The sequence below is a fragment of the Podarcis raffonei genome, chromosome 1 (genome assembly GCF_027172205.1).
Source record: "Podarcis raffonei isolate rPodRaf1 chromosome 1, rPodRaf1.pri, whole genome shotgun sequence".
Classification (NCBI taxonomy): Eukaryota; Metazoa; Chordata; class Lepidosauria; order Squamata; family Lacertidae; genus Podarcis; species Podarcis raffonei.
The window spans coordinates 87,487,884-87,513,889 of NC_070602.1; the positions used below are offsets into that span (position 1 = coordinate 87,487,884).

The 26,006-nt window shown below is 43.3% G+C and overlaps 2 protein-coding genes across 5 annotated transcripts in view; both read right to left on the reverse strand.

Moving 5' to 3' along the window:
• Positions 1-4,594: 4,594 nt before the first annotated feature.
• RPL37A (ribosomal protein L37a) lies at positions 4,595-10,176 on the reverse strand. Its single transcript, XM_053375304.1, has 5 exons — positions 10,168-10,176; positions 9,672-9,836; positions 7,593-7,721; positions 6,074-6,156; positions 4,595-4,739 (listed from the first exon to the last, which is right to left on the reverse strand). The coding sequence occupies exons 1-5, from the start codon at positions 10,174-10,176 to the stop codon at positions 4,676-4,678; spliced, it is 450 nt and encodes a 149-aa protein (XP_053231279.1). The 3' UTR covers positions 4,595-4,675.
• Positions 10,177-13,005: 2,829 nt separating this feature from the next.
• The window catches only part of SMARCAL1 (SWI/SNF related, matrix associated, actin dependent regulator of chromatin, subfamily a like 1), a 39,452-nt gene continuing 26,451 nt past the window's right edge, over positions 13,006-26,006 (reverse strand). For 3 of the 4 annotated variants that reach the window (XM_053402559.1, XM_053402575.1, XM_053402570.1), the window contains exons 11-17: positions 22,940-23,158; positions 21,223-21,293; positions 20,509-20,611; positions 18,937-19,119; positions 17,291-17,391; positions 13,884-13,983; positions 13,006-13,310 (exon numbers count right to left, since the gene is read on the reverse strand). In XM_053402559.1, coding sequence (XP_053258534.1) covers positions 13,116-13,310; positions 13,884-13,983; positions 17,291-17,391; positions 18,937-19,119; positions 20,509-20,611; positions 21,223-21,293; positions 22,940-23,158 — 972 coding nt within the window. In that variant the 3' untranslated portion in view covers positions 13,006-13,115. The remainder of the gene's footprint in view (positions 13,311-13,883; positions 13,984-17,290; positions 17,392-18,936; positions 19,120-20,508; positions 20,612-21,222; positions 21,294-22,939; positions 23,159-26,006) is intronic. The other variant, XM_053402584.1, reaches the window with a different exon arrangement.

Here is a 26,006-nt window from a genome sequence, read left to right on the forward strand (position 1 = left end):
AGCCTCTTTCAGCATCTTTCCAAGAAGCTGGGGGCTAAGGACCAACTAGGTAACTACAGAAGGAGTTGCATGCTCTTGAATAAAGTTGTCTCAGCTCATTTATAAAATGAAAAGGCAAGATCAAATATAACAGTGGCCAGGAGGGAAATGGAACTAGTGGAACTGCAGCTCCCACATGAGGCCATTTGTAAAACTGAAGCTCAAGTATCACAGCAACCCAGCAGAGATGTGTTTGTTATTTCCCATATAAATGCAACATTCCCCATGCATGCTTTTAATTTAGTTCTTACAAACTTATTATTGATATACCATTATTTTGTGGTCAGTGACGGAGCAAGTCTACATGTTACTTGCTCCAAAATGCCCTCACCGTATTATGCAAATATTTTCTTGTGGCTGAATAGAATGTTGGATTTAACCATAGAGTTTCTTTTCTGCATGGTATGGAGGGGAGTCCTGGATGTATTGCTCCTCCCACTTGCTTCTCTGGCAGGATCAGATTCTGTTTCCGTTCCAAAGTGCACTATAGCTAACGAAACGAAAAAACAAAAAAAAAAACCTACCACCTTGCAGCACAATAAACAGAAAAATAACCATGTAATGGAAGAGATCAGAAGAAATGACAAAGTTGGCTCCAATCTAGGACAAATCTCCTCAGTGATAACCCCATCTCACCCTGTACTGTAGAGCAGTAGTTCCCAATTAGCTAATTACTGAGGACCCCTTATTTTTTCAAAAGCCAAACCACAGACCCCCTACTCTTGGAAATTTTGATAACTCTATAGCAGTTGCCAGTGCAAACCTATTTTTTGAAGAAAATGTGGGGTAGCCCATAAGCAATGGGTTTTAGGTATTCTAAAAAAAACCACACACCATAAAATTCATTATATTACCGTGCAAAAATCACAGTAATTCAGTTGAGAGACAGACATATTTAATGTTATTAATGAATAGTACAAGTGAACAAATTAGGATATGCCTAGCAGCTACTAAATGATGATGATGATGATACTTACTTACTTACTTACTTACTTACTTACTTACTTACTTACTTACTTACCAGCCACACATCTGTCTGGGTTGCCCCAGCCACTCTGGACAGCTCCCAACAAAATGTTCAAAACACACTAAACCTAAATGTGATGGGAGAAATCATGCTTCTTTTTGTCTCGAACAATCTCTTCCACCTCCGGTTCAATATTTCCTACTTTTATTCTCAAATATGGTTCAACATCAGGCCAATTTCTATGCTTGTTCTTCATATAACAAAATGTTGAAAATGTTTGTTCACAAAGATATGTGGAACAAAAGGGAACTAGATGTTTCAAAGCTAGATGTTCAGCTAACTTCTTATAATCAGCAAAAACTTTCACCCAGAATTGGTCCAGTCTACATTCTTTGAATGATTTCAATGAACCACCACAAGTCATGTCAAGAAGTGCATCTTGCTTTTCTGTAGATGAGAGCTGTTAGTTGTATATCACCACATTCAAAAGGATTCCTTATCCATGAGTTTTCAGGATTTGGTGCAGGGAAGTCATCTCTGAAGCTAGTCCTAAATCATGCAGTAATGTCATTTTTTCCTTCTGGTATCAATTCGTCAGTGGCCTCCAGAAATGTCTTGTGTTGAGATGTTAGTGAGGCTACTACCTTCTACCTGGCTTGCTCAAAACCATAGTTTTTAAATCACTGCCTCAATCTTATTTTCAATGCAAAAAATATTCATATCACTACCTTGAAGGCTTGGTGTTGAGGGTGTTGAAGTATGTGAAAACATCTGCTATGGAGGCTATAGTAGCCCTTTCGAGGACTCAGAAATCCTTCAAACTGCAGTAATAGCCACAAAGCCACAAAGCAGTTCCCAGCCCTGATCCTCCAGGCTATACCGGGTAGGCAACCTAAGGTCCATGGGCTTCTCAATCCGGCCTGTGCATGGTCTGGGAATCAGCATGTTTTTACATGAATATAAGGTGTGCTTTTATTTAAAATGCATCTCTGGGTTATTTATGGGGGATAGGAATTCGTTCATTCCCCCCCCCCAAAAAATAGTCCGGCCCACAACATGCTCTGAGGGACAGTGGACTGGCCCACGGCTGAAAAAGGTTGCTGACCCCTGGGCTATAATTTCTATGGGCTTGAGGGGTGATTTGTTGTCTTCCATCTGTGCTGGTCCCAGTTGAAAACATTTATGCACTGTGGGAGGTATCAACAGAATGGCTCGTGATAATTTCAATATGAGGGCTCGGACCCTTTTGTACCATGACTGAATGGGAGAACGGCCACTTGCCTCTTTAAGGTACTAGGTTTCAGGCTCTGATCTATCTACCCTTAACGTGTGCATGTAAGAAATTTTCACCTTCCTCTTGCACCACATCACCTTCCAGGTTCCCTCATATGCACGTGCAAGATCTACAAGAGACCAAGATGGCAATCTCTATTCTCCCATAACAAAACAATGCTCCTCTGCCAGACGTGAAGCCACAATTACAAGACCCTGGCCCTGTGTGAGAGCTGTGCACAGTGGAACCTCGAGTTGTGGACGTAATCCGTCCCAGAGGCACACCCGCAATTCAAAGTGTTCACATCCAGAAGCGCCGCGTTTGCACATGCGCACGGCGTGATTTAGTGCTTCTGCACATGTGCAAGCGGCAAAACCCAGAAGTAACCTGTTCCGGTACTTCCAGGTTGTCGCGGGGCGCAAGACGAAAACACATAATCCGAGGTATGACAGTATTGGAAAGGTCCATGGACACTCCTGAACCATAATGATCAGGTTGGCAAACCAGACCCTATAAGCCTAGAAGAGAGTAAGAAACAGTACTTCCATCTCTGACCATACCCTGTAACTCTTTGCATAGAAATATGTACACATTCCCCTTGGCCAGAGACGTGTGCATCCTTTCAAACAGAACCTGGAGAAAAAACCCTGCCCACCTTTAAGATGGCTGAAGACAGATGTTTGCCCAGATGACCAAATCTGCTCACAATGTGTGTCTAAAAACACTATTGTGGATTTTACAACCAATTAAGAGTGAAATCTGGTCCAGAGGTTATGCCACTCTTAACTCTGCATTAACTGCATAAGATTCACCGATTTACAATCAGTGGAAGACTTTACTTTTCCCTGTACAATGGACATGGGAACTGACACATCTTACCACTTTGCAGGGAAACCCACAAGTACTGCCTTGTCTCCAGTCCCTCTTGAAAGAGTTGCGGTGGTAAGGCAAATATAGGTTAATGCCTGCAGGCGAGGCAATCTATTGCAGGAAGTCTCTGAGCAGAGCCCACTTGCAGCTTTACTATAAGCCTCCATGAGATCCACAACAGCTAGGAAGTTCCTTTGCTGGAAAATATCCACTACTGCATTGAGGCTTTCCATCATACTTACTTCTAAAAGAAAGGAAATGGCTAACTGATAAAACTACCTTCTGAACAACATTGTTTAGAAGAGAGATGTGCTCAGTATCTTGAGATTCAAGAGAAAAGAACACATCAGATTTTTTTAAAAAATGATTTGAATAGACATCAAATTTAAAAAAAACCCGATTTCAGACAAAAACAATTGTTGGATGTATAAGGTGCTGATTTTTTGAGTTTTTGTTACGTTCCAAGTTAAAAGTTTAAATATGGCAACAACGTTTAGCCGAGATTTCTGCATTGCATGGGGTTGGACTAGACGACCCTTGGGTCCAGTTCAACTCTACAAAAATATGATTCCCAAATGCTTTGAACTCAGCCAGTTATCTGTGTGGAAAGTGTCTCACTCACTGCACTGGCAAAATACTGGCATCCCATTAGAAAAATGTGGAAAATGCAGGGCAGAGTAATCCTCAGTCCCAATTTTTGCACGCCTGCTAGGGATCAGGATTTGGCAAAAGTGCCCCTCTACCAGTATGGAGGGCCCTGCTGTCCCCCACCAGGTGCAGTGAGGACACATTACCTCTGGCAAAGCTATTTTGGGTGGCACATGGAACAGAGCAATGCTGGTGCTAGATCCACTGATGAAAAGGTAGCGGAGACAGCTGATTTTTGCCCTGATGCCATAGCAGCCTGCAGCTGGTGGAACAAAACCATCCACACATTCACTGCCCCAGTCAGGAGGGAATCTGCTGCTCCCTGTCCTTCCAATTAGGATCGCTCCTTTTTCCATAATAGAATTCTACAAGTATTCATGAGGCGTTAATAGCATTTTCTGTTCTGTACCTGAGCTCCATTTAGATTTGGAAGAGTAACTTTTGGTTAAAGATTTACAGACAGATAAGAGATCACATGCTGGCAAAAATATCAGCTAAGTGGGATCAATTTCAATGTGAGTGATTATGTGCTTAACTCTCCTACCAAAATCAGCATGACTTACAAGCACTTCATTTTGCATGCTTTAATTTGTTCCATTATACTTTTATTGAGATGTTACTGCTTGGCAAATATGTCTACATTCTATTTTAACTTGACCTGATTTGGAATCCACATGTATAGCACATTATTGGTACTCTTACATAAACCAACTGATATTTTGTGCAGAAAGGGAAAAAGCAAGATCAAAAAGGTAGACTGCCTATAGGACTGTTCTTGCACAAAACACCCAACAGGGTTCAATGGTCACAACCACCTTTAATTGACAATAAGGACATGAACTGTAGAGGAAGAGCAACAGTGGAACAAAAATATGCTTCTACTGGTCTTTTAACTCCTTCAGTCTTCTGATGGCAGATTTCACTGTCACCGCTGAAGTGGTGCTGGAAGAAACAAAAAGTATCACTATTATTTCAAATGAGACAAACAATTAGCAGTTTCTGTAATAAGCTTTTAAACATTTTTTTAGAACTAACAAGAGTCAGCTAAATGAAATGTTTAATAGTGCATACAAAATGTTGGGGTTCTTCTTCTTTACTTTAGATAATAATAATAATTTATTATTTATACTCGGCCCATCTGGCTGGATTTCCCCAGCCACTGAGTGACTTCCAACAAAATATTAAAAATACAATAAAACATCAGACACAAAAAACTTCCCTAAACAGGGCTGCCTTCAGATGTCTTCTAAAAGTCAGATACTTGTAGTTGTTTATTTCCTTGACATCGGATGGGAGGGTGTTCCAGAGGGCAGGTGCCACTACTGAGAAGTAGCAACCATGAGGACTGCTCCCTCCCCTTGCATCTAGTGTTATTTTTTAAACACATAGTGTCAAACCTCTTACGTCCGCCTCCGCTTGCATCCATTTCGCCCAACGTCTGCGGCAAACCCAGAAGTAACCGGCGGGTTTGCCAACGTTCACACATGCGCAGAAGCGGCGATTGCAGCCCATGCCTGCGCACAATGGCGCCTCTCCCAGCGACCCATTTCTACCTCCAGAACGGATTATGGTCGCAGGTAGAGGTTCCATTGTACATGTTTGATAATCACATTGTTAATGCCACATGAAGTTAGGGTTTTAGAGAAGATGTGGTTAGAATACTCTACTTCAGGGATGCCCAACAGGTCAATGGCAGGGGTCCGTGGTAAATCGCGGTTGACCCCCCCCCAAAAAAACCCTAAAAAAAGCCAACAACTTTTGTCAATCCAATGGATAGATCACTACCAGCTTTTTGTGGGAGTAGATCACAGTCTCCTGTAAGCTGGACATCCCTGCTCTATTTAAATAACTTCTGCCTTCCCTTTCACTCCCAAACATTGATCACTGTGAAGTTGAAGAGAAAATGTTTGCTATACAACCATGAACCGTTTTTCAAGGGGTTTAGACAAATGAATTAAGAGAAGACTACCTAGTCACTGCAGCTATGTACTATCTCCTGTGTCAGAGGAAGCATGCCTCTAAATACCAGCTGCTGGGAGTCAAGAGCAGCAACGCACTTCTACAGGTCCTGTTTGAGTGTATCATAGGGTTCAGGTTAACCACGCCACTGCAAAAGCAGAATCCTGGACTAGATGGGCCCTTGGTCTGATTCAGCAGGGCTCTTCTTAATATGCTTTCCAATAGCATATCAAACGCCACACAGCACCCACCACAGATGAAAATGGAACATTCCCCCCCAGGCGCGCATACCCCTCAACCAATATAATTTCCCTTACTTGTATGTCCAGGCGCCACCAGCTACTGTTTTCATACAAGAGCCACAGTGCCAAATACCCACAGCTTTCCTCTTCATTTTGGTCTGTAAGAAAAACACAAAAGCTACTTACTTCCACAGGAGCATCTACCATACCACATCACTTCCATCAAAATGCATCTCAGCATCTACTCAACACTTTAAACACACAACACAGAACATGGTTTGTTTGGTTTTTTTAAAGGTGATAATAATGCATGTTTTTAACCCTACACACATGAATTTGCATAGAATCAGGTCTGAGCAAATGTAAGCTCAGGACCACACACCAAGAAACGCCACATGTTCTGAAACAGCAAGCACATATTGGGAGAACCGTTTAGAGGTAGGCAACCTAAGGCCCATGGTCCACAAGAGACCAACGGGGGTCATTTAGCCGGCCCACGAACCGCCCCTGAACCAAGCCGCCCACTTGGCGAGTCCCCGTGCGCTGTGCTAAACCGGCACAGCACCGCAACTCGCTTCCGCTGCCCTGGAAATTGCGTCTGCACATGTGCAGATGCCGGAAATCACATCTACGAAGACACCAGAAATCGCACCTGCAGACGCGCAATCTGGCCCACGGAGGGATCTCCCTGGAGTGAACTGGCCCAGGTGAGGTAAACCTTGCCGACCCCTGGTTTAGCCCCATGGATTCTCTATTACGTGCTTCCAAAGGGGGTCAGTCCTATCCATTCCCATTTAACCTCTACTTGAAATGGTGGTGTGGTCACTCAAGAGTTTTGTAGCCTGCTGTTGTTATGATGCAGCTCTACTTCTTTTCATCGTCAGCAGCTGAGGCCATGGATGTGCTGAATCAGTGCCTGGTACCATTCACATAACAAAAACTACTACAGTCGTACCTTGTTTTGCGATTGGGATCCGTTCCGGAGCCCCAGCTACTAGCCGAAAAGGACACAGGGCAAAGTACCGCGTCTGCGCAAAGCATGATTTAGTGCTTCTGCGCATGCGCAAGTGGCAAACCTGGAAGTAACCTGTTCCGGTACTTCCGGGTTTGCCGCAGGCGTTCGCCGGAATGTACGCTAGACAAGGCAGACGTTCACGGAGGTATTATTGTATAGAGTCCCTTTCAACTCTACAATTCTATGAATTTTCAAAAGTAGGGGGCTCATGGCTTAATTATTAAAAAACAATGGGTCCACAGTATTTAACTAACCAGTGATCTACAGCATTTGTGGCACTCTAGTGCTGTTGGACTATAATTCCCACCATCTCTAACCATTGGTCATGCCAGCTGGGGCTGAATACTGTTGAATCTACAACACCTGGAGGGCCACAGGTTCCTCATACCTACTCTATACTCTCATGAATTTGATTGTAAATGATGGTTACTTTCAAGCCTCTTTAAGTTGATTATTACCAAGAATACTATGCCTGAGCAGTTAAGTTAGCACAAAAGGCAAAATATGACTATTAAGTGGAGTTTTGGAAAAAATGAAATTATGGACTGGGAACTCTGCAGTAACAGAGGGTGCACTTACCTTGCCACAGAAGGAGCAAGTATATTTAGCATGCTGGCTAATTTCAATCTTCTTCACCATTTTCCTCAGGGAAGCTCCATATCGGGTACCATATTTACCCACAATCCCAACCTTCTTGGTTCGTTTGGCCTATTACCATGGGGGGGGGGGAGAAGCACATTAAATTTTCATTTCTGGCAAAGTTATTTGCAACTATACCCACACTTACAACCATTAACAGCCTGACTCAAGGCATGTTTACTCAGAAGACATGGTGAACTCAGAAAAACACAAATTCCAAGTTAAAACCATTTATTTCCAGTGTAGTAATGACTAACAACTTGTAATAGATACTGAACTGGCATAGTGACCAGGATATATAATTCTAAATGTGATGGGGATGGAACCCACACATTTAGGATTATGTATCCTGGTCACTATGCCAGTTCAGTATCTATTGGACTGTAGCAGTCATCTATGTTCTACAAGTCTCTTATTTGCAAAGGTACCTGCAAAATAAAATAAATTGCAAAATAAAATACCAGGGGATGGGGAGGGTGTTTTCTGCAAAGTAAATGCTTCTTTTTAAATATTTTTTTGTCATAGAATGAGAGGGCAGCTCCCTTGCCAACCGTATTTATATTCTGCTCTTTTTTTCAAGAACCTATGAGGATGAGGTTTTGTTATTTGATTCTCACAACAACTGCTGACAGACAGTAGTAGGCAAAGCCCTCACCCCTCCAGCTTTACAGCCTGAGGCCTCCCCAGAAAAAGTTAAAACAACATACTATGTGTGACACCACAAACAGAACTTTCATACCGGCCCTTTTAGTACAAATGACACAAAACATTATCCCCCTGTTCAGGCAAGCTCCCACAATCAATTACCCTAGAGCACGAACAGGGACACATGGGCCCTCCAGGTGTTGCTGGACAACCATTCCCACCACCCCTAACCACTGGCAATGCTGGCTGGGGCCTTTAAGGGTCCAACAGGGGGCCAGATTCCCATCACCTGCCTTAGAGCAACCCTGGGCACAGGTAAGAGATCTACTGAACCCACCCAATGCAAATTACAGACCCTTTCCTCTTCCAAAGGTTCTGACAGAAAGGCCTTTAGCCTTTTTATTCCGGATCTAGGATCAGAGGCTGGAGAGACCAAGGTGGTGAAAAATCCTTGGCAGACTTTTTTTGCCAAAGCATTTCAAACACACGCTTAAGAGGATAAACCCTGTTCTAATTATTCCTAGGAACAATACAATTTCCTCTCACTGAAACAGTCCAGGAGATCTGAGCACCTTTGATCTTGGAAGGGGGGGAAGCGAGAATGCGGACAAAGGGGAGGAAAGGAGCAGCAACCAAGGATGACGAGCAAAGGCCGACCTAATTTAAGAACCGGCTAAGCTTTTTTTGCAGGTAACCAGGCAGCAGAGGGCTGCCGATCCCTGTGCTACATTCATTTTTAATGTGTGTGCATGCATTGCAACATCAGTCCTAAGCTGGTGGGTCAAGACCTACCAGGTCCATGCAGAGCATAGCTTTCAAAAGGACCTTTCGGGATTCCTTAGCCACCTCCTGCAGCAACTGCTTAAGACCAGGCACCCCCAAACTCGGCCCGCCATCTGTTTTGGGACTACAATTCCCATCATCCCTGACCACTGGCCCTGTTAACTAGGGATGATGGGAGTTGTAGTCCCAAAACAGCTGGAGGGCCGAGTTTATGGATGCCTGCTTAAGACGAAGCTGACAACCCCTCTCTACTTTCCATCGTTTAATTTAAACTGGAGGGGGAGGAGGGAAAGAAAAACACTCTCCAGCTGGCCGCCGCGCTTAGTCAAGCGAGGTCTCGCAGCAGAGCGCAAGCAAGAGAACTCAGCCCGCCGCGACCACCATCCCTCTCCCTCGCCTCCAGCGCCCCTTCCTCCAAGCCGGCTTCCCCAAGCGCCGGCGCCGATCAAAACTGCCCCCAATGTTCGGCTGCCTGGATTAGCCTGCCCCCATGTTTCCCACCCCCGGCGAATCCCGTGCGGGAGAGGCGAGCGACGGAGAGGATGGCGGCGGATAAAACCCGAGTACCAAAGGAAAAGAGTGGTTGCTCACCATCTTGCTACCGCTGCAGGCCGCAGGGAGAGAGAAGGAAGTGCCCTCTGCGCACGCGCAATATCCCGCCCGGCCAGGAAGGGGAAAAACTTCGGAGTGTGACGCAACCGTTGAAACCGAGGAAGCGATAGTAGGATTGTCTGCGCGCCAGGAGGTACTGCGACTCTATGGTCAAGCCTTCCTCGTCGCTCTAGCTTTTCAGTTGTTGCCTCGAATAGAGAGTAGCAGCCGCCTTAGTAGACGCGACAACTGTGAACGACTTACTTAGAGTAACTGCATCGTGCTTAAGGCACCGTACAGTAACTCCCTTTGGATACTAATCTTGCATTGTGACCCAAGCATAATAGAAAACAAGTCAGTATACTGGGGGAGGTCAGAGTCAAAAGGCTGGGACACTGGGCAATGGCTAAATATGAAAATGCAATGTGCTATATTCATTTTTAATACGTGTGCATGCATTGCAGCATCAGTCCTGAACCGGTGGGTCAGGACCTACCTGGTCCATGCAAAGCTTGTCTGAGGGTCTGGGCGTGAGTCTTGTTAGAATAAAGTTACAAACTCAAAACAAAAAAGCAGCTGGTCCCTGGTGGGGGGCCTCCAGTCCGCTTAACCCTCCAAGCTCCAGGGCAAGTGTACCCAGGGTGCCCTCGCCCCTGTACAGGCCTGGGACTTACCACTAGGTAATGGTCTGATGCAAGGCGGGTCACAACAACAGCATTACTACAGAAATGCAGTGGTACCTCGGGTTAAGAACTTAATTCGTTCAGGAGGTCTGTTCTTAACCTAGTTCCAGTTACAGAAAGGTAGCCGTGTTGGTCTGCCATAGTCAAAACAAAAAAAAATTTTTCCTTCCAGTAGCACCTTAAAGACCAACTAAGTTAGTTCTTGGTATGAGCTTTCGTGTGCATGCACACTTGGTATCTGAAGAAGTGTGCATGCACACGAAAGCTCATACCAAGAACTAACTTAGTTGGTCTTTAAGGTGCTACTGGAAGGAAAAAAAAATTTTTGTTCTTAACCTGAAACTGTTCTTAACCTGAAGCACCATTTTAGCTAATGGGGCCTCCCACTGCCGCTGCACGATTTCTGTTCTCATCCTGAAGCAAAGTTCTTAACCCGAGGTAATATTTCTGGGTTAGCGGAGTCTGTAACCTGAAGCGTATGTAACCTGAGGTGCCACTGTATGTGGTTAAAAAAACTTATGAAATGGGTGCCCATATGCAGGCTTAGGTTAAAAGTAGCTCCTGAAGACGACTGCCTTAAAGGATCCACAGGGCAGTTTAGCATCGGTATAAAGGAATGCCTTTGGGCAGCTTTGGTAGGAAAATGCAGTTGTGATGCACACACAGATTTGTTACAGCCAGACTGGGCTGCTGTATTGAGCTGCCTCCGAAGAACATCCAGAAATGTCAGCTGGCACAAAATGCAGCTCCAGTCATACTAACCAGAGCCGGTTGTATGGAGTGTAATTCCACTTTTATACCAGTTTCACCATTAATTAGCTGCTATAATCCCAAATCTTAACCCGAAAGCATAAATGAAAGGGCCAAGGAACTCTCCCTTTGAAGGCAATTTCCCAATTCAAGCACCATTACCAAAAAGGTCCTGTCTCCACAGCTACACCACTGCATATCAGATGGTGGGATGAGGACAGAGAGAAGGGCCATGGAAAATTAGCTGCAAATGGGACTACTTCTATGGGAGAATGAGGTTTTGAATTAAAGTCATATACAATAAAGGTTAATTTCAAAATATTTTATAATTTTGTTTCTTTCAATCAAAGTGAAATCACCTGGAGGAAACAAAGAAAATCCTGAAATATAGATCCACTGAGTCCTGCTTGTGTAGACAACCTGATTCTGCAGCTGACTCAGTTCAATGAATGGTAAACAAAGGTAGCTTGGTGGAAGGGTACATAAATTGCATGCAAAAAGGTCTCCGGTTCAATTCCCACCACCTCCAGGTGGGGCAAGAAAAGACAACTGCCAAAACCATAGCTGCTGCCAAGTCAGTTGTAGACAATACACCAAGCAGACCAGTGCTTTGATTCTGTATAAGGCAGCTTCCTAATTTCTAAAGCAAGTTATGCAGGAAGGCCAGAATCAACATAAGCTCGCTATTCAAATTGGTCAGTGCAGAAGCTCCATCCTTACCCAAGTGTGAGCAAATTCCATCCCCTATATAGATGTGGCCTGGACTTGTGCTTTGGTGCTTGTAAGAAAAGGCTTGCTGGGCTTGAGTAAAAGCAAAGATGCTAAATGACAGAGGATGGGTGGAAGAGCAAAGTATGCTCTACAGGTTTCCTGTTGCCTACCTGGAATAGAATCTGAAGCTTGCCAAGTCTCTTCTCCCACAAGGAATTACCCACCATCTATGACAAGGGTGGAAAACCTGTGGCCCTCCAGATGTTGCTGGACTCCAGATGTTGTTGGACTCCAGCTCCCATCAGCCCCAACCAGCATGGCTAATGGTCATGGATTATGGGAGCTGCAGTCCAGCAACTCCTGGAAGACCATGGGTTTCTCAGCCTTAGGTAAAGGTAAAGGACCCCTGGATGGTTAAGTCCAGTCAAAGGTGACTGAGGTTGCGGCACTCATCTCACTTTCAAACTGAGGGAGCTGGCATTTGTCCACAAACAGCTTTCCGAGTTGTGGCCAGCATGACTAAACCACTTCTGGCACAACGGAATACTGACGGAAGCCAGAGCACACAGAAAAGCTGTTTACCTTCCCTCCACAGCAGTACCTATTTATCTACTTGCACTGGTGTGCTTTCAAATTGCTAGGCTGGTAGAAGCTAGAACAGAGCAACAAGAGCTTACCCTGTTGCATGGATTTGAACCACCAACCTTCTCACCCTGAACCTCTAACAAGTCTGGTTCTAGTTTATTGTAAGTTACGGATTCAAGGAAAACAATTAAAGCATGCCTTCTTTTTCAATACCACTGTGCAAACAAACAAATATTTATTTTAGAAAATGTAACCAGAAGTGTTCCCTTTCTCATAGAATTTTACAGGCCTGCCCTCAAAATAGGCACCCCACAGTTCTTTCTAGCAGTTCCTTGCTTAATTATTTAAATCTGTCCCACGAGAATAGAATTGTTGAAAGCCTCTAAACTCACCAAACAGGATTTATTTGCTGCATGAGGAGGAGTATTCCATCTCTCAAGAAATCCTGTGGAGAGGTATTAAACGCAGAGCTGCAGCAAAGATTCAAGTAGTAAAACTCATCTGTATCACTGCAGATTTTATTGGAGTCAGGGTAGAGCCAGCTAGAGAAGCAATAAAAAGAAGGCAGCTAAAGCTGTTCAAATCAGCAAACAGGCTAACCCATCTTAAAAATAGATATTTATTTTAACAATCAAAGCAATTTTCTCTGATTATTCTTTTTGCCCTCCTTTAAATACAATCTTCGTTAACAAAAAAAGCGCAACATTTTCTGAGTTTACTGTCTGCAAAAATATTCATCAACACGCCGTTTCTTGCACAGACTTGATTCTGTTTCACTTGATGGAGTCTGTGGTCCAGAACCTTCACATGCATCAACCATTTCCACAAGCAGGGCTTCATCCATATCATCTGCATCCTCCGAGAAGGTCCTCTGGAAAAGGTTTAAGATGGTCTCCTGATTTTGGTCCTGCTAGGAAATTAAAGAGGGACATGACTGGCAAGCAGGCAAAAGAGCTCTGCTAGTCAACAGAGAAAAGACTAAGAAAACAGTCAATAGAGGAGAGATGGAGGCGTTCCCCAAGTTAATAAGATGCAGACTGGACCATCAGCCTTCCTTCCTCTCCCTGCTATTTGAGTGGTAAAGAGAAATGGGACACACTGAAATAGCAGGAGGATATCTGAAGAGCAAAGGATGGAGCTTCTCCATCAAAGTCATTGCAGTGAGTGACACCATCCAATAGGTGCCTTTGATTCAAGCATGGCTGCTGTCCACAGAAGGAATCAGAACGTGATAAGTCATGCCTGAATAATTGCTTTTTTATTCTTTTATAGCAGGGGTGGGGAATCTGTGGCCCTCCAGATGCTGTTGGACTACAACGCCTATCAGCACCTGCCAGCATCGGTAATGGGAATGATGGGAATTGTAATCCAACACCACCTGGAGGGACTCATGTTTCCTACCCCAGCTTTATTGCATGAAAGACCATGCACCTTGGAGAGAAACTAAGCGCCTCCAGGAACTTAGTTTAATGTTAAAAGTTACCTTGCAGAGGAAGTAATCTGTAGCTTCAGCTGTCTCAGAGAACTTGGCTTCAGACAGGCCAGCTTCCCCTAAGACTCTGATCTTCTCTTGAATCATTGGCCTAGTGGAGAATACAGGCATTACAATTACAAAGAAGAGTCAAGCAAGCATCTTTCTTAGTGAAAGCACTGAACTAACTATAAGCACTGAACTACTCAACCAGTAAGCAGAGGAAATCACAGATGAGGATTTCCCCCCCCCCATTACTTTGCTGCACACTAGTTCCGTATATACTGTCTTCTCAGATTTCTATGTGAAGATGTCAAAGGCCTGCATTTTAAATTCCACTCCCCCCCCATCCCCCCAAAATACCAATTCCTTCACAATGAATTTGGGATATTTTGCTTGGAAGTGGAGGAATGTGGGAAACACCAAGGAGTAACAGGGATACCAGGAAAGATAGAGACAAGCATTTGGGCTGCCCAGCAAAGTCCATCCTCTGCCTCTGTGGTTTCAAAACATTGCTATATAGACACATCTCCCCTTCTAGCCTAGGAGGACTGGGAACTTGCACCTATAGAAAATACCAAGAGCTCTGGAAAAATAGCAGTTTGCTTTATTACTGCAGCTGTGCATATCCCTAAAGTTAAAAACTAATTCCCATGTGTAGACAAGCTGGCTGCCAGCATAGGCTAGCAAGAGGGCAAGTCTGGATCCCTGCTGAGAGGGGAGAATCCTGCAGGGAAATATTGTTTTGAAAATGAATGAACCCCCACGACATTTAGAAAGACAACACTGGGGGAACTGTTGGGGTCTGCATGCACAGCCAAAGTCTTCAGATGACCATCAGTGCCAGGTGAATAAGCTTCACTTACACTCAACTCCACCCCAGTGAACAATCTGAAGGGGAGAGAGTGGCGGTAAGACAGGAATGAGGAACCTCTGGGTCCTCCAGATGTCACTGGACTCCAACTTCCATCAGTCCCAGCTAGCATGGCCAATAGTGAGGGATCATGGGAATTGTAGTCCAACAATGGAGGGCCCTGGATTATTTACTCCTGTTGTAAGGAATAAAAACAAAGCCTGTGTTCTACTTAGTCAGCTCCCGAAACTCTAATTTCATGAAAGTCAGGGTGTGGTATGATAATGCAACCTAAGAAGTTTTCTGATTAGAGACAGAAAGAAAGAACAACATTATCTGAAAATACGCTGTGTGTATGTCTGAATTTTTGAACATGCACAAGCAGAGAAGAGAAACATGAAGACATGCTTAGAACAACAACAAAAAGGTTTCGGCAAAGATTAAATTATCATAGTCTAAAGATTAAATTATTATAGTCTAAAGTCTAAATTTCTGAAACGGGGGATGAAAAGTTAACACATAAGATAGATAACAGACTATATGGGAGAAATGAAAGTCAGTGAAACCCAGATGGTGCAAAGATGTAAATGAAAAGAAGATGGACAGATTTTACAGCTAAGGGACCCAGAAAGGGAAGAACATAAGGCCTGTGTGTGGATAGAAGACCATATGCAAAGTGCCCAAGTTGGGAGACTAGCAATTAACAGTGCAAGCTTATAAGTGTAAGAGTAAGTCCCATTGAGTGTCCAGGATTGCAGCCTATTCAACAAGGAGCAAAACAAAAACAAAAAATGTGCAACTAATTAAAAAGAAAATAATTTGTTTTTAAGTAAAAGTGTTTTGAAAATATTTAAACATTCTGCACAGAGCAAGGGGTCCTTCTTTTTCTGTCAATGGACACACTCTCTCTATAACCTTCCTATAACCAGCCCCAGTCAACCAGCCAGATGAAATTTCTGAGCACTTTTCAAACGCAGCCCCATGTAGAGCTCATTACAGTAATCCAGTGCTTATTATCACTGTGGTTAAGGGGATGTCCATTAAAAGCCCAGCTGCCACCATCAGCCCAAGCGAGCTCTGCTACATGGCAAGTTTGCCACCGCTCACTCCCACTGGTGAGCGCCATGTTCACATAAGGCAGCAGCTCATCTGTGACAGCTGCAATTGCTATGCAATAAATACGGTCCTGCAAATCAGCCTCAAGATAATAAAAAAAACCAGAACGTCTCTTCTTTTCAACGGAAGGCAACGCTTCATACGACAACACAAACTTTCCACTACCCAAGTGTTCTCAAAGAGCCTCATAGAAAGAGTCAGGGGAACAACCCCCACCCTGGCAAACAGCACATTTTCTTCCACTCTCGCACTAACCATTTTGTGGACAGAAATTTACAAGTAAAATGGGGAAATGACTGTCATTAGCTTTCTTTCATGTGTGGGCGATATGTCATCTCCTAGTTTCTTCTGAGGGAAGGGTATAATTATTTGCAAAGCTGATATTCAGGGCTCCAGGGAGTACAAAACATCTGATGATGTGCCTTGTCTTGCTGCCAGTGGGCCATTTCCCCACCTCCACCTTGTAACACAATCCTCACAAGCCTATAGGCGTTCCTGGCTTCATCCTACTTTTCTTCTCAGTCATGATTGTGGACTGCTGGAGAGGTGTAACAGAAGTTACAGAAGGAAGATGCTAGCTAAGCATGAGTAGACCCAACCTGACTACTTGGCTCTGGTCTTCAGATCCTCCACCCCAAAAAGCCCCTCTTGAGCGCACTGCAAGCTCAGAGTGAGCAATAACCTGAGGCAGCTTGCATTTCTTCACTTAAACCCTTGCAAAATGCTGAAAACCAAGGAACTATCAAGTACCAGTCATCATGCACTTGAATGACACTTGTGATAAACAGAAAAGATGCTGATTTTCCAAAACTGATTCTGATTGCAAGAGCAGAGCGCTTCCAGATTCCAGGTGCTTTTGTAATAGTCTAGCATGCTCAGGTTGTGGGGAAAGTCATTGAGCAGTGCTGACGTAACATTTGGCTGCTCACTACCCATGGGCCCCAAGTGGAATCAAAGGGTTCTAACTGGGTGACCTTCATCCTCTCACAATCAAAGTTATAAACCACAGCATGGAGATGTAGAGGACCAACAGAATCATAAAATTGTAGAGTTGGAAGTGACCATGAGGGTCACCTAGTCCAACCTCCAGCAATGCAGGAATCTTTTGCCCAACTCAACCCCATGATTAGGGCTGGGTGATATATAGATCTGTCATCCAAAATGAGTTTGAGGTCCATATCATGATACCAGTTTCATAATTTTTGACCTGACAATATATTACAAATCATGGTGTGTGGGTGATGTTGCACTATACAAAAATCACAATGTGGGGGAAACCATGAAGCCGGTCAATGCCTCTAAATAGTTCCATTCCTTATTTCGGGCACTGTGATATATCAGTATATTGCAATGTTTAGCTGTTGATGTTTTGCAATGTTGAAAACCAGGTATAGTCCAGCCCTACCCATGACCCCGAGAATAAGAGTCTCATGCTCAACCAGCTTCCTACCACAAGTAATCATCAGCTGTGCCTTTTGCTACCAAGTAGTGAACATCCACAGAATTTGTTTGCCCAATTCGGTGCGCCCGATCTTCTGCTTGGATCAAAACCTGCATTAAAAAACCAAATATGCAAATTAGAAAAAAAGAGAGAGAGAGGAGAGCAATTACTGTTGCTACAACCCCTAACAATAAACCAATGAATCATTATGCTTGGCACAGAGCAGATGGCCCTCTCCTTGCTGACAAGAATTATTAAAATGTAAAGAACGAACGACTGAAAAGAAAGCATTTTACAAAAAGGAAACACTGAGGATCAAAGAGGGAGCTAACATTCACAAGGTGACTCGAAATGGGCTAGCTTGTCACTTTGTGTACTTCTATTTTCACAATGGTAAGAACAAATGAAGACCCCAGCAGAATCAGGCCAGATTCCCATATGGGATTCTGTTCCCACAGTCGTCAACTAGACGCCTAGATAAGAGTGCAATAACACTCATGGCCAGTAACCACTGCAAACCTAATCCTCCATGAAATGAGTCAGGATGTTCCATTAAAACAGCACAAAAGAGGTGCTGTTTGAAAGTGTATAAAGTTTATTCCAAACTACAGTTACGATACCAAAGTTGCTGGCACCCATCTGTCTTGGGAGACAATGGAGCACTTACAATGTACAGATCATGACATTAACCTAAGCACTGCAGTGTATTTCAGTATGTGGTTATTACTGCTTTCTTGGCAACTTCATTTTGAGAGGAGAAAATTGGGGATGGGGCTGCTGGACTGTAAAAATGGAATCCCGAATTAAAGCTCAACCTCTTACCTAGATGCACAAGTGACTTAGGGAAAGCCACTCTCTCTCTCACCCCCAGCTACCCATCTTCAGAAGAGGAGCAAGAGTGGTGTACCTCATACAAGTTGTGACTTTAAGGACAACGGCTTGCATACAGTAGCGCAAACAGAATTACATACATACAAAAAGGACTTCTTCTGCTCTCCCTCCTGCTCCTGAGGATCCCCCAACTCTTAGGAGAAGATTGGAGGATAGGGGGGATAGGGGGGCACTGAAGGGAGAGCAGAGGAAGGTGAGAGTTCAGATGAAGTCTGTTGTACAAACAAAGTGATAGTGCTTGGTGTAACCCAATCGGCAAAATACCAAAAAGGTTAGTCATGGCTAAATCCAGTTAACTGGAGCTTAGCTGCATCCATGTTGTTGTTTTTTAACTAGGTTTTGCTCAATAAAGATTGTAGAGGACTTGACAAATGATAAATAAGTGTAATTGTTAAAGGGAAACCTTAGCCACGCAAACACCTGAAATGGAGCAGGAGGGAGATTTGACTGAACAGTTTTGTAGTCAAGAGTGTGTTTTGGTTCAACAAAGCCAAATCAAGCAGGCTATCAGCAATGTTTATTTGTAATGGGAGCTGAGTGATCAGCAGTAGCATTAAATACTATATGCAAAACATGTATCACCACCAGACAGATACTCAATTTTATAGGTTCCATCTAACAACCATAGCTACAAAGTCATTGTACTTTAACACATAAAGTACCCAATCCAGTTCCCCCACAAATTGCCTCTTATGGTTTTATCTTAAACTCTGAACAGCGTCCTTTCAGGAGGAGCCCCCCAGACAGTATCCAAGCTGTCTTACCCCAGGGTTCCAGAACAGCTCTGCAAACACAACCAAATTAGCGGACGATAAGGTGAGCCCCATGTTAGCTGCTGTTAAGGAGAGGACAGCCACAGAGTGCTTGTCAGAGAACTGGAACTCTTGGCAGAGGGACTGGCGCTCAGCTGAGGGTGTGGAGCCGTCAATGCGAATGTACCCAATATGCTGAAAGGGAAGGTGAGGAAACAAGGGGTCACTTATCATCAGGGCTTGCTCCTCTCTCCTCACTTGGCTGAAAACTGGAGCCATGCCAAATGGAGCATTGGGATCCCACTCCTTCACTAGTCAAGTTGCGAAGCAGATAATTTATCTTACATTTGTTATATTTTTGACCTGCCTTCGCTCCAAGCAGGTTAGAGTTGCTAGGTAGCTGTACTTGTCAGGCTTGCTGGCCATCAGTTATCACATACCTGCCAGCCAATCCCAATAAACAGGAGTTGTTGGCTGGTTAGCTAATTTACCCCCAAACACTCCCTCATGCCATCTGGCCCATCATTCTCTCTGACCCTTCTCCCCACTGCTTGGAACAGAAAACAAGGTTCTCATCCTGACACTCAGCCCAGTACTATAATAAACAATTTCTGATATCTTTGAAGAGCGAGAACATTATCTAGGAAAACCTATTTTAAATTGCCTTAGCACATATTTAAGGCAGCCCTGACATATGAAGGCCATTGATACCAGGGACATCGAGGTGAACTTGAATCTGGGAGAGCTGCATTAAATCTTGGCTAAATACAGATGCCACGGATGAGGAAGGTTATTATCTTTCTGGAACCAAATGCTTTCCCTTCCAATGAAGGCTAGAACATGCAGTACAGGGAAGGCCTGTGAGCTGTTGTATTTATGAGGGACAGGAGTGCCACAAATGTCACATGACCACACCTTTCAATTTGATTAGCATCTCCCCAGCACAACTTATGGAGCAGGTAAGAGCTGCTCTCTGGCCTAGCTCTGAAACTTGGGAGCACCCAGAGCCAGTGGGACTTCTCTGAAGCTCACTGGGATGTCAGAAACAAAGCTCCAAGTCAGGGGAGTGGCAGGGTCAATGGCAAACACACAGGGAATTTTTGGCTACAGGGAATTTTGCTACAGAAATTATGTCAGATGGCTATTCAGTTGGCAGGGAGGAATGCTAATGAGTCAGTTTTACATGTAATTATTTATATTCTTCATACTGTTTAAACTTTATATAGGTCAACTTTTCATGCCTGCTTCGTTTTAACAAGTCGGGTTTTTTTAAAAGCTTTAGTTCATGACATGCTATTGATTTGAAATATGAGAACTGACAGCCGGAAGATTATCTTTAACGCATTTAATCCCTCCTGATGTTGACTGGTTTACTTCAAGGTTATTAATCCCAGTGGCCAGGTTTGTATTTTGTGAATTCTGGAAAACACTAGACAAGATGGCAGTAAGAAAATGTACACAATGGGTTTTTATACACCATTGTGAATAGGTTCCAGGCAGCTTTGTATTGTGCCAATGATACAAGAGTTTACCAGGATCTCCAAGTCCTGGAAAAGGAGTAGTAATAAATGCAGATCAATTTACCTTTTTCTCCAGTTTCTCACAGATTGTGTCCAGGATGAGTTTGTGATGAGCGAATACCAGAAACTTTTCTCTTCCACTTTCCAATAAATCAAAGATATATTCTCTATAGTGAACGAGAAGTGGGGGATAGGAGGCTCAGAAGATACCACATATGATCGTTGTTCCAGAAGCAATCAGTGTATGGTCCTAGATCAGTGGTCCTCAACTTTTATTTTACTCAGAGAACTAGCAATCCAGCCAAATCCCAGTTCCAAGGACCCGTTTCTCACATGTAGTTGAAACTACAGACCATTTTTGAAGACTATAAAGGTCAGGACTTTTCCCAACTGCAACAAACATATTACGTCAAAATCTCTGCATCAAAATATGATCAGTTGTTTTCTACTGAAGATCTATCCGCACGTCACCTTGTACAAAATAGGTTTAATACATTTGAAATGAAAGCAATTAGGACTCAATTTGCTTATTTTCAGCAGAACCAGAAAATCTTATCTCAGCCTTCTGCACAATGGGTAACTTTAACGATAACATTTCTGTAAAATATTTGCCAGGCTGGTTCAATACCAAGACCAATGCTACAGTGCTTAAATGTTTTAATTAACATTTTCCCCAAACTTGATTTCGCTGCCAATCTTGTCTTGCAGTTTCCTTTCCACTGTAGCAAGAATCACCTAGTCAGGTAGGTTTGTGTGATACTGTGAAACAGCAACTTACATGATACAGTGAATTTTGGCTTCAGCAGTCCTGTTGTAAAAGAGAAAGAGAGCTTCCTTCTGTTCTTGTTTCTGCAAACAGATATTTGAAAAACCCATCAGTTAGGTCCAGAAGGTTGTAGCTAGCAGCACAATGACTAGTGGGATTCACATGTGGCAGATTTCTGCAGCCACAATTCTAAAAGATGACATGCTTGAATTTTTAAAATATATTTACACAAGTATAAACCTCCATTGCCCCCACGTATGTTTTGTTTGCTTTGCCAAACCTGGATAATTTGTTCTGCTGTGGAATTATTAAAGGTGCCATTATTAAAGGTGAAGTGAGAAATAAACACCCTATGGAAACCAAAAGAGGTGCAAGGACCTTTAATCGGCTCTAGCAGGAGTAAGAGTAGGAATGAGAATTCCCCCTCTAGCTCAACGTGTTGTTATTTGATTAAACTTTTTATCCTAAATCTAGCACAGCCCTAATGTATAAAGCAGACTTGGGCCACTAAATGCAACTCTAAAAATGTCCTGTGTGAATACAACATATATATTTCATACAGGTACTGTCATTGGAGTTATGAGGATGTCCAGCTCTCTGATAAGCATGCACATAATGACAAAGACAGATTCCCCTTTCAATAATGTGTGAAATGGACCTAACCTGCAGGCTTCTGACTTTCGTTGCCATAGCTGAAGAACTTTACTGAGGGATATGCAGGTTTTATCATGAGGCAGCTGCCATCTGTGCTGGAGGAGACTCTTGAGAGTCCCGTGGACTGCAAGAAGATCAAACCTATCCATTCTTAAGGAAATCAGCCCTGAGTGCTCACTGGAAAGACCGATCGTGAAGCTGAGGCTCCAATACTTTGGCCACCTCATGAGAAGAGAAGACTCCCTGGAAAAGACCCTGATGTTGAGAAAGATGGAGGGCACAAGGAGAAGGGGACGACAGAGGACGAGATGGTTGGATAGTGTTCTCAAAGCTACCAGCATGAGTTTGACCAAACTGCGGGAGGCAGTGGAAGACAGGAATGCCTGGTGTGCTCTGGTCCATGGGGTCACAAAGAGTCGGACACGACTAAACAACAACAAGCTGCCATCTGTCCCTGCTAGGTCTTGATGGAAGTTACCCCAGCAAACACTAGGCTGGCACTTTTCCCTCTCTCCTGAGGACATGCAGAGTCAACAACACAGGTTCCAAAGTTGGTCCCTGTCAACTGCCTGGACCAAGAGCTAAGCAGTGGAGACAGAGCTACCCTTCTCCTGTCTATCGTATCTCGAACTATGCAGACAGAAACTCAGTTCAGACATCACAGCAAGCCATGGTTTGTACTAACCACAGTTAAGAACCAGTAACATGGTTTGAGCTTTCAAATGTACAACAGGCAAACCACAGTTTACAGCCAATTGTCTGTTTTCGTTTCATCTCTCTTCAGCACGCAGCTTCAGAAATTTGTTGCTCTCTCCCATCTCCATGGTTCAGCAACCTCTAGAGACAGAGCACAGCAACAACCATGACTGTGCTTTGTCGGTAGTTTGTAGAATGGCAAACCAGAGCACAAACTGCAGCTTGATATTGTGACTTTGCAACCCTTTGGAAACCCAGGTTTGTAAACTGGCACAGGGTTCAGATGTAAACAGCACACTGTATATTTAGATTTTTAAGCAACTGTTCGTCATTGTGATGGAATGCAGCCATGTTCTTCCCAACAATATTTCCGACTCACACTCTTATAGCCCTTGGCCATTGCTTTTGCAGCCACTGCCAGCTCAGCCTTTGTCCTTGCGTTAATGCCTTCAGGAGCTACCACCACCATTCTGCGCTGCTTTGCAGGGAGCTGAGAGAGCACGTCAGACTTCTGGCGACGGATCATGACGGATTCTTCCAGCAGAAGCTTCAGTTCACCAAGGTTGGATGAACCAGAATAATCCCACCCCCAAGGCCGCTGAGTGGAATAGACACACAAGAGGAAGCAAAAACTTTAAAACACCATCAGTAGCATCATCACTCATGCAAGAACTGTGAGTATACTGCACATCTATGCACTGGGATTCAGATACGGAACAGAACTTGAATTTTTAAAATAATACTAATAAGAAGGTTTGAGCTTACACGAGTGCTAAGAAACATTTGGAAAAGTGTTCTAGTGATCCAAAAACCAAATGGAGTTCCAGGCTGAGCATTAGTGTGATAACCAATATGCAAAGAGAATTCCCCAAAGATTTTAATCTCTGTCATCCTTTCCAACTGTAACTGTGCTGTAATTTGTATGTTCATCTGAGGTCAGGAACAGAAATCACACAAGTGAATGAGAAGTGTTCACTATTTTTGGTTGTTTTAGTCCACAAAAGTTATGTAAATAATTACGTTGTTTTCTGCATTTTTTTAATGTTCCCCATCCACTGAAATGCCTTTTTAAAACGTTTATTTATTTTATTACATGAATTACGTTAGTCTCAATTATCTACTATGGCTGAAACTAACAACGTAGGTTTTAGCAGAAGCAGAGCAGAGGAAGGTATCTGGGTTGAAGATATTGCTGGAGGATGTCTGATTGGAGGAGTAAGGCAAATCATGGGCATGTCAGTGCGAGACATTTAGGAGCACACATCTGGAGTCTGTTTCTCAGGTATGTCAGTAATAAATAAGAGCAGGCTTCCTCAACCTCGGCCCTCCAGATGTTTTAGGCCTACAACTCCCATGAACCCTAGCTAGCAGGACCAGTGGTCAGGGATGATGGGAATTGTAGTCTCAAAACATTAGGAGGGCCGAGGTTGAGAAAGCCTGAATAAGAGCAATCAGCACAAGTGTTTTGCACCACTTTTCAGTGAAGACAACTAAGGTGCATCCAATCCATGATCCATGAGCATTTTTTTTCTAAGGAGCTCTGAATCATGAAAATTGTATCAACCCCCTTTCTTTCTAGCGTTGCAATGGAACTCTAGTTGCAACGGAACTCTAAAGTGTGTTTACAGTTTTCTCGGCATAGCAACTGAGGGATGATCAACTTGGCAATCAAGAGATGAGCCAAACAAATAGTCTCTGTTTGGCAGGGCACTGAAGCCCTTCCCCAGCCACTAGTCCACTCCCCTTTCTGGCTTTTGAGGTTTCAGCAGGCATGGCCCATGCATTTTCAAATATATATTTGAATCCCACAAGAGCTTGGTAGTTAAATGAAAGCAGAGATCTTCAGAAAATAAAACTCTGCAGCTAGCAGCGCATTCATTATCTGCACTCCTTCGGCTTATTCAGAACCCTGTTGGCAATTAAAGAGAGCCTCAAAGCATAATCATCATATTGACAACGTTCAACGGCCTTGTAAAACTACATCCGCTAAAAACATGCATGCCCCGGATTCCTAGGATATCAAACAGCAAAGTTAAGAAGCCGCTTTTTTTGACCCGGGCCATTCTCAGTGGAAGAAATTACTTGGTCGCATGTTTCAGCAAAGCTCCTGAACTTCTCCTGGCTGAGCATCTGTGACAACCTACGTGCACTTTTCTGTCTTTTAATGCTCACTATTCACATCACCTGCTTTGAAAAATGGCTCGATGGCAACTATAAAATTTGCCTCATAAATAAAAACAGGTGACGTTTCATTTGTTGCACTTTTTTATGAGCAAGAAGTGCCAAGGAGTTGTGGATCGTAAACCAATAAACTAATTCCATCTTTGCTTATTGCATCTGTTAGAGATTTGTGGTCTTCTGCCGTGAAGCTAAATCAATTCTGTTTAAAATGGAGTATTTTTCGGGGTCTTGTTTTTTTTAACTGAGGTGTTCATGTTTGAGATTTTCTTGTTGCTGTTTAACCCAGACAATACAATTTATATTAAGACTATATCCTACTTTTATTATGGCAATTTCTATCCTTATGGATCCCAGAGCAATGTTTAATCATATTTTTGAGCAACTCAGGGAAGAATTACACATCACAAAGACAACAGGGAAAGGAACATTGGCAAAGGGGGAGGGGAGCAGGTAGGAGAAGAACTTTAACCCTTCTCTTGCCCACCAATTCCTCTTCCCATCCTGCACCACTATCAGCTGAGCTGGAGAAAGCCTGCTAATGGGGAAAACAGCAGGGGGAGGGTGTTTGTGGGAAGAGTTGGTGGTGCAAGAAGGGTTGAGGGCCCATAGAATCCTTGAAGGATGGCCTGAAACAGGGGAATTCACAACAGAAAGAAATGAAGAAAAAGTTAGAATGAAGAAAACAACAGTAAATAAGGAATAGTGATAACCACATATACCTCAGACATTAGGAATGCCATAAAGCAGATAGAATCAACATCTTTCCATTATAAGATAGCATTATAAATATGAAGAAAGATATATATATGAAAGAAAACTAAGGCCAAAAGTAAAATACTAAGTCTGAAAGAACTGGGGTTTGTCATGGCCTTTGGCCAGAACAATAATCAAGTATGTATGTATGTATGTATGTATGTATGTATGTATTTGCCCGTTAACCTTTTGCCTCCCATTAAAAACAAGAAAAGTATCTCAATTTCTGAAAAAAATGGCAAGGTGATATTATGTATATGCAGGAAATGCACATCAAAGAGAAACATTAGAAATAACTGTTAACATTGCCCGTTTATTTCAATGGGTCTATATTTGAGCAAAATGGATATGACCCATTAGGACTGGGCCTGGCGCATGTACAAAAGTGAAAGGAGTGTGTTTGTGTGAAGTTATTCAGAGCAGGAAAGACAAAGAAGGTCAATATATTATGATAAAAGGAAGCTTGGACAGATGAGTTTAATATCAGTGAATATTTATGTAGCACTCAGTCA